Raw genomic sequence first — 9578 nt, forward strand, 5'->3', positions numbered from 1 at the left:
AAAGATGACACTGTTATAAAATAATGGTAACACTTTATTTTAGGGTCTTTTAACTAGTTGCTTATTACTATTAGCATTCATATGGCTAAAATATTGGCTATTTATTAGTACTTATAAAGCACATATTAATGCCTTATTCTGCATGACCTTATTCTACATTCTTAATCCTACCCAATACCTAAACTTAACAATTAACTATAATAAGCAGTAAATTAAGAGTGTATTGAGGAAAAAGGTCATAGCTAATCGTTTATATATGTGTTCCCTATACTGAAGTGTTACCAAAATAATGTAATGTAATGTTAACCCATAAAGCTAAGTAGTTTTTTAAAGTTTGAAAATTAATCTGCTATGTCATGTTTATGACAGGTTATGATGTTTTGCTAATGTCAAGTTGTCATGACAAAGACACTGACAGGTTATGATGTGTTGGTTTATGTCAAGTTGTCGTAACAAAGACATCTCAAACAATGTCATCTTTGCATTAAAAATGACAATTGAGCGAATGACATTTAATGACAGTTGTCATAAACATGCATAAAACCATGTCAAGATTATGAAGGTGTCATGTCAGTCTTATGCACACCCCTTCAAGTAAAGTGTTACCCAAAGTTTTATAAATGAGGCCCCAGAACTGAAAAGCACTGCATTAACATAAGAACTTACTAAAAGGGAGAAAAAAAAAAAAAAAAAAAAAAAAAAAAAAAAGCAGCTTTAGTTTAAGCTACATTCAGTCACAATTTTACAACCAAGAAACTGACAGCTTGTCTACGATAGAAACTTCTTTAAAAAAAAAAAAAAAAGCACCTAAGCTCAAACAAGTGATAGTCTAGAGATACTTAAAGGTTTATGAATACAGATCAGAGAAATTTTTTATTTAAACACTAGGGCTTAAGCTTGGAAATTACACATTTGTATATAAAGGGACGTAACAATATGCATACACTTTGTGAGCATAGACATGATAGGAAGACTGACGCCATCACCTACAGTGCTTTATGGGACAAGGCATGCCTCCAGAGCTCTTTGGAATCAATTGCAGTAAGACTTTAATTTACAGTGCTGTAGTTACATGATACTATTAAAGTACATGTAGTAACAGTAAAATTACAATTAACCCCCAACCCAACCCTAAGTGTAACTATAATACGTAGATGTAGTTAATAGTACTCAGTACTTATTACAAAGTAACTATGGCACTTAAAGTAACCTCAATTGCTTGCCAAGTAACATTTACCAGGAATTCTGTTAAATAGTAACAACCTGATGGCTTCAAAAGCATAATTAACCTTGAACTCACAACAGCAGTCTCAAAATACTCAAAGTTGCCTATAGAAAAGTTTAGGCTCCTGTAATGCTACAGTTGCATGCTGTATGTGTTCTAAATTCCCTGTAAGAGTATACGGGAAGGACTTTTGTCATGAAGCATCTTATAGTGTATTTCCACTGGGTGGTGCTAGTTTCTGCTATTCTGCTATTGCGTTTTTACTTTCACTTTTGCCAGCCATTTGCTCTGCCATTTCTTCAGGTGTTAATGTGCGTGATTGAATGCAAGTTTATTATACAAATAAGTGATACATGTTTATGTTGTGTTTAAATATTCACTTTGTGCAACCAAATTTTACATTGTGCACTAGGTTATAATATGAGAGCTATATACACAGTGATTCACGTGCATATGTTCACTGCTGTTAATCCCCTCTGTGACATTGGTACATGCATAACTTGTCAGTAGTGTGTTACTGTTTATGTAACTTAATGTTATTGGACATACACTGATGTATATTTTTATTTTGTTCATTTCAGAAAGACCACATTTAATACCTTGCACAACTGAATGATGCCAAATATGCAAACAAATATAAAGAGTTGAACTGTTCAATGTCTCCTGTCATGCTTCTTACCGGAGCCCTGTAGTGGATGAGCATTCACCTACCTATATTATTATAGTTCTTTTCAGTATGGGACTGGCAAAGGTACAGTAGGACTAGTTTTACTACACTGGCAGAATGAGGCACTGTTTGAGTCAACAGTTCAACCAGACATGAAGCAAAATGACAAGTCAGATAAATGCAAGGATTGATTTTGAGTTTTATTGAGAAACAGTCTTTCGCTCTTGAACCATTACAGGACCAAGTGAAGCCTTGCCTTTCCACTGAAGACCTAGAGAGGGAAGGAAAAAATAATAAATAAAATTGACTGAGCACTTGAAATGTCAACCTTAAAAGCAAACTTAGCAAAGGGAGATCTACCAACCTCCATAGGGAGAAGCAGCAAATTCCACCATCAGGACCACATGTTGAGTCACAGCAACCACAAACTTGGTCGTTTCCATCAGCAGCAAACCACCTGCAACAATAGACAAATCATACACTGCCACTTGAGCACAGTCAATTTCGAATCAAAACCTAAAGTCAAAAAAAAAAAAAAAAAAAAAAGTAACCTATTGGTGAAGGAACAGGATTTGCGCTGAGCATCACTTGGTACAGAAGCAATGGTTGCCTTCAGAATACATGTAATGTAGATCTGTAAGGGATAAAGGAAAGAAGTCAAAACCAAAGCAGATGGGGAGTTAGCAATCAAACTGACTGATATTCTTGGTACATACATAAGGATTGGAGCTCTCCTGGAACATGAATGCCTCCAGCTGGAACTGGATCTTGTCCTCCTGGGACCGAGGCATGAAGCGGGAGCTGGAACCTGTAGCCTTGGCATCCACAAAGCACCTGACGAGAAGTGGTTTTTACAAAAAAAAAAAAAAAAAAAAAAAAAAAAAAAAAACTTGAAACACTATAGCAGCAAGCAACTAGACTAGTTACAAGAGAGCCCTATAGCATCAAGTGCCATGACCTTACCCGTGATTCTCAATGAAGGAATATCTCGGAAGGGAGTTCACATCAGGTCCTTGAGTGGCCACACAGCTGTCCACAAACACACGCAGAGGCACATGATTGTACACCTTCACAGACGCCTCAACATTAACAACACCACCCAGAAAGTAAGAGTTTGAAGGCCTCTGATAGGACCAATCATCTGCAAAGGAAAGCAACACTAGACACAGCCACTTTTGCAAGCCACAATCAAAAGGTCCAAAGATATAAACTGCACCAACCCATCATGAGCTTCAGGGAGAACAGCAAGACTTCTTCACCAACCTCCGTTGAGGCATAAGGGATCCCATGTTGGCCTCAAGGCATTACTGCTTACATTGTGAAGCCTACGGTTCATGAAGAGTACCCATTAGATGGTCTCAAAGCTGCACAAGCAGCATGCAGAAAGTCAAATACCACTTACCTTTGATAATGGCATTGAATGCCAACAACTGCACCATCAGCCCGGGTAATTGGAGTTCCAGCAAGTGCCTCAGGGGTGTAGGTAAGAGAGAAGGTGTAGACAAGCTCATCCTCATTAATCTGGAAGATTAAAAGTAGTTGAAACGAGATTCTCACAGAGACATCATACCAAGATGGTGCACTCATTACCATGTACAGGACAAAGTGCATTGTGCAAAATAGTGGACAACGACACTTGGTTTAAAAGCAGCAGAAGACAACTGCAGCACATGCTTAATGTGCATTGATGTGAATACTGATTTAGTTTCTCTTGTTGTGAACAGGCCTTAAATTATGGGTCCATTCATGTCAGATAGTGTTGCTGGTTCCAGGTGAAATAACATTAAAATCAAAAGGATTCTTGTTTAAGAGCATTAGCAATTTATGGTTTCAGATTGTCTTGGGATTTTAAAGAGGCCCCATTCAAATCAATAGGACTTGGTCTTGAATGCACAAAATAGCCACTACAAAGCCCTGTTGCAAAAACAGCCGCAACATGTGAACGGACACACCTTGAAAGGAATTCTGGATATCTTCACACACCCATCAAGAATAAGGAGTTCTTACCATCAGCACACTGTTGCAGTCCTGTAGTTCATACTCGAAGATGAGCACTCTAGCCTCAGTGTCCTGACCAACAACAGAACATCCACCTAGAGACAGACCAGTTGGCTGGATTAGTTGACCATTGCTGAAGAAGTCCTGCTGGACCTCTATAAGAACCCGGTTCTCACTGCATTGAACAGCTACACTGCTGGGAGTCACAGGTTGCCTCAACTGAAAGTCCACTGCCAACTCTCTCTGCACTTCAGGAACAACAGGATACCTCCAATCCAAAGGTTTCACTGGACCTTGCAACAGCTGCTTCTCTTGAAGGCCAAAAGGATCCTGTGCAAGGTTTCTGGAGACAGGACTCAGAGGACTCTGAAACTGAGAAACCACTTGCAAAGGGTTCCAGAGCTCTAGAGGAGAAAGGGCAGGATTTCTGGAAGCTGGATCTGATTTTGGCCTCATGCTTCTTGGACTTTGACTGTACCTCAAACTTCCCCATGCATCAGGCAGATCAAATGCAACAAGCACAACCACCACTAACACACCTTGCAGAAACTCCATTCTAACAAACATTAACACAAATGCCACAACACACACCAGTGTTTGGCTTGGCCATTTTGTACAGCTTTGAATTAAGGTGGCTCCTCCCCTTTTAGCTTAATTGATTACCTTTGATTGTCCTCTGGACCTGTAGAGTTTAAGCATCTTGTGGACCCACCACATGACATCATTTTCAGCTAAAATCTTTTTATGCATTCTGGCAATTCCTTTACAGGACAACAGTGTTTTGGGGGCCTAAAAATTCAAACTTTTGAAAATGTGTTTCAAGTTTTTTTAAAAACAATACAATTATTGTCTCTGTAAACTACAAAAATGCAAATGTGTGAAAACGGTGACGTGTGCATGCATATTAAGTGTTCAGTCTATAGACCACTTTGGAGCAGACGTCACAATTACGTCACTTGCAGCTGCGCGCGCATACTGGTTGCAGAAAAATAGCGGTAGCAATTGAAGGAAAATGTGCAAAATCCACAGAATAAGAGAAAAATGTTTTGTTGTGCCTCTGGATGTTGGAATCGGAATGCAAAAAATATAGTCTTCATTTTTAAAGAAAACCATTGTTGAAAACGTCCTTTGAAGATAAATGAGACGTTTTACAGACTGGACTGATGACACCTGCAAGGATTAGTCTACTATTAAAGCAGGAATTTGATGTAAACAGTAAGTCTACATAATTCACATATGCAGTTCAGAGGACATACATACATAGCAGTTACACGGCATGAAATAATTATAATTAAAATAATTTAAACCTATAATATTTTACATAGATAACTTTTAAACAATTTTTATTTCACAATTCTGACTTTTTTTTCCTGCATTTGCGTGTTTATTACTCCCAGTTCGGACTTTATAACTCGCAGTTGTGAGTTTATTTCACAATGCTGAGGGGGGAAAAGTCAGAATTGCGGGATAAATTGCAATTCAGAAAAGACAGAATAACGAGTAGGCTATATCTCACAATTCTGTTTTTCTTTGTAAGAAATGTGAGATGTAAACTCAGATTTGCGAGAAATAAAAGTCAGAATTGTGAGATATAAACTTGAAATTAACTTTTTTTATTCTTTTATTTCGTGGCTTCCATAGACTTCTACTGCTCAACTGTCATTTTCTGCAACCAGCTAGGCTCCGCCCACAAAAAAACATCATCGCTGTTTGCAAACACCAAATTGGTCTATAGGCACATAGTATTTATTTACAAAGTGACATTGCCAACTACTGGCCTGGCAGCAAAATACAGCATTTTCACAGACCTGTGAGCTGAGCTCAAATGAATGAGACTAGAGATTCATAAACATTTAATTGGAAGTTGATTATATATAATAAGCAATTATCACAAAATATGCATATACACAAGCTTTGAGAGCACAGGGATATGATATGGACAGTTACATTACTCACAGTGCTACAAGGAACTCCCTTGGAAATTGACTGTACTTAGATCTTATGAATAATCATATTGAATGCTACCATATTGCAACATATAGACATTCTTTGACATGCCCTTAACTGATTTAAGAAAAAAAAAGAAAAAAAAAGTTATGTTCAAATGGGAGTGTGCCTCAGCACCCCCATCATGTGATATTCCTCAATCATCTATTTTAGTACTCATTTTCCCTGTATATGATCTCTTTAGGAATGATTTTGCATAAATATGGTGTAATTTCATTGTGTTGATACCCAATTGCATCTACCCTTTAAGCCACAAGCTTTTCCAAGCCAATGGGGCAACAGAACAATTTACCAGAGTATTAGACAATCAACTGAGTTAAGGAGACACTTAACATTAGCTTTAGATCATGTGTGAGTGACAAGGTCTTGTACCATTATTAGAATTCAAGTGGTTAACTTATTCTCAATAAATTGTACACTAGTCAACATTTGTTTCATTATGTGCTTTATAAAAGAGGTACAGTCCCCACAGAGCCCCTTTGAAATCATTTGCCAAATTCTTAAGCATCATGGGTAACGTCACCAAGAATGCTGCCATCAAACTAAAAATTATAGTGTAAACCAATGCTTCAAGAGCACTTTAAGAGCAGTTCAACCAGACATGAAGCAGTGACAAGTCGGATGCATGCAAGGATTGTCAGTTTTATTGAGAAACAGCTTTTCGCCCTTGAACCATTACAGGACCAAGTGATGCCTTGCCTTCCCACTGAATGCCTAGAGAGAGGAAAAGGGGGAAAAAAAAAAAAAAAAAAAAAAAAAATATATAATAATAATAATAATAATAATATAATATATAATATAATAATAATATATATATATATATATATAATAATAAATAAAGCACTCGAAATATCAAGAGCAACCTTAGAAAATGCAAGAGCTACCAACCTCCATAGGGAGCAGCCGCAAATTCACCATCAGGACCACATGTTGAGTCACAGCAACCACAAACTTGGTGGTTTCCATCAGCAGCAGACCACCTGTAACAAGACAGACATGGCACCATCAATGGGAGCAGTCAACTTTAATAAAAAGTGCAACATACATACCCATTGGCGAAGGAACAGGATTTGCGCAGAGCATCACTGGGTACAGAAGCAATAGTTGCCTTCAACATACATGTTATGTAGATCTGCAAGAGACAGACAAGTCACAAAACCGAAGCAGATGGGAAGAAAAGCCAAGTTAATGCCATTTGTGGTACATACATAAGGACTGGAGCTCTCCTGGAACATGAACGCCTCCAGCTGGAACTGGATCTTGTCTTCCTGAGACCGAGGCATAAAGCGGGAGCTGGAAGCTGTAGCCTTGGCATCCACAAAGCACCTGACGACAAAGTCATCACAAAGAGCAACTCATGAATGTCGACCAAGACATGGTTTAGATCTAGTTACTTGATACCTTAGTGACATAGTAGTTACAAAAAGCAACTAAAACAGTCCTATAGAATCAAGTGCCATGACCTTACCCATGATTCTCAATGAAGGAATATCTCGGAAGGGTGTTCACATCAGGTCCTTGAGTGGCCACACAGCGGTCCACAAACACACGCAGAGGCACATGGTTGTACACCTTCACAGACGCCTCAACGTTAATAACGCCACCCAGAAAGTAAGAGTTTGAAGGCCTCTGATAGGACCAATCATCTACAAAAGAAAAAAAAAAAAAAAAAAAAAAAAAAAAAAAAAAACATTTTAGCCACAATCACAGCCACAATCACAAGGTTAGATATATAAACCTGTACTAACCCATCATGAGCTTCAGGGAGAACAGCAAGACTTCTTCACCAACCTCCGCTGAGGCATAAGGGACCCATGTTGGCCTCAAGGCATTACTGCTTACATTTTGAAGCCTGCGGTTCATGAAGGTACCAGTTAATATGGTCTACCAGTTGCACAAGAAGCAGTGCAGAAAGTTAAAGTGTCCACTTACCTTTGATAATGGCATTGAACTCCAACAATTGCACCATCAGCCCGGGTAATGGGAGTACCAGCAAGTGCCTCAGGGGTGTAGGTAAGAGAGAAGGTGTAAACAAGCTCATCCTCATTCATCTGTAAGAGATTGGGATAACCTTTTTGGTAACAAAGACTTGATACACCAAGACAGTGGTCTTATATTGCCATGAATGGGAGAAATTACAACATTGCACTAACGCCTAAAGAGCATAGACTTTGCATCAGCACAGCTGCCCTTAGAAGCTCAGGTGAAGCCACAGCTAGTCAGTGAAGACATGCATTTAGGATTAAAAATACACATTAGCTGTTCCAGGGTGGTTAAAGAAAAAAAAAAAAAAAAAAAAAAAAAAAAAAAAAAAAAAAAAAAAGTATGATAAATCCTTTGCGCTAATGTTCAAGCACCGTTCACTCCAGTTATGGAATGGTTCATGATAGATTGTCGGTTTCAAGGGTATTTAAGAGCAAGTTTAAAGTAGTTTGAGAATTCAGGGTTTACACATTCAAACAGATACAACTTGGTTTCATCTACTGTGGAATTCCAAATATAGCAGCCACGTGAACTGACTTGAAAGACTTTGGCTATCCTCTGCCACAACAACCCATCAAGATTAAAGAGTTCTTACCATCTGCACGCTGTTGCAGTCCTGTAGTTCATACTCAAAGATGAGCACCCTAGACTCAGTGTCCTGACCAACAACAGGACATCCACCTAGAGACAAACCAGTTGGCTGGATCAACTGACCATTGCTGAACAAGTCCTGCTGGACCTCTACAAGAACCCGGTTCTCACTGCATTGAACAGCTACACTGCTGGGAGTCACAGGTTGCCTCAACTGGAAGTCCACCGCCAACTCTCTCTGCACTTCAGGAACAGTGGGATACCTCCAATCCAAAGGCTTCACTGGACCCTGCAACAGCTGCTTCTCCTGAAGACCAAAAGGATCCTGTGCAAGGTTTCTTGAGACAGGACTCAGAGGACTCTGAGAAGCCACTTGCAAAGGGTTCCAGAGCCCTAGAGGAGAAAGGCCAGGACTTCTGGAAGCTGGATCTGATTTTGGCCTCATGCTTCTTGGACTTTGACTGTACCTCAAACTTCCCCACGCATCAGGCAGATCAAATGCAACAAGCACAACCACCACTAACACACCTTGCAGAAACTCCATTCTAACAAACATTAACACAAATGCCACAACACACACCAGTGCTTTGCTTGGCCATTTTGTACAGCTTTGAATTAAGGTGGCTCCTCCCCTTTTAGCTTAATTGATTACCTTTAATTCTCTTCTGGACCTGTAGAGTTTAAGCATCTTGGAGACCCACCCCTCTGCACATTTTGCATTTGTCTCTTTTATCTGACACATTGAGGGGGCATTTACATGACACCATTTTCAACTAAAAACTGAAAACTTTTTATGCATTTTGGCCAATTATTTACAGAACAGCAGCATTTTGGGGGCCTAAAAATGCAAACTTTTAAAAATGGGTTTCAAAGTGCAAGTGTTTGAAAACGATACAATTATTGTCTGTGTGTAAACTATAAAAACATGAATTAGTGAAAGTGGTGACGTCATGCGAATGCGTATTACACGTTTAGTCTATAAAGTGGTGCATGTATGACATCAGAATCTGTAAGACTAATTCACCACTGGTTTTCATATGGGGTTTTATAATGGGGTTTTTCAATTTATTAATAAAACAAAGCCTGTGCTAAACATAACTTGATCCT

General features: G+C 38.9%; 1 protein-coding gene across 1 annotated transcript; it reads right to left on the reverse strand.

The window, feature by feature from the left end:
- Positions 1–1913: 1913 nt before the first annotated feature.
- On the reverse strand, positions 1914–9086 carry LOC125268177. Its single transcript, XM_048190268.1, is given in 17 exon segments — positions 1914–2163; positions 2257–2349; positions 2444–2526; positions 2609–2726; positions 2856–3033; positions 3113–3176; positions 3178–3217; positions 3295–3413; positions 3900–4540; positions 6543–6611; positions 6786–6877; positions 6947–7029; positions 7106–7223; positions 7366–7543; positions 7646–7749; positions 7830–7948; positions 8476–9086. Coding segments are annotated over 17 exon segments (2886 nt in total). The 5' UTR covers positions 9028–9086; the 3' UTR covers positions 1914–1928.
- Positions 9087–9578: the final 492 nt, after the last annotated feature.

This window comes from Megalobrama amblycephala, linkage group LG5, assembly GCF_018812025.1.
Source record: "Megalobrama amblycephala isolate DHTTF-2021 linkage group LG5, ASM1881202v1, whole genome shotgun sequence".
Classification (NCBI taxonomy): Eukaryota; Metazoa; Chordata; class Actinopteri; order Cypriniformes; family Xenocyprididae; genus Megalobrama; species Megalobrama amblycephala.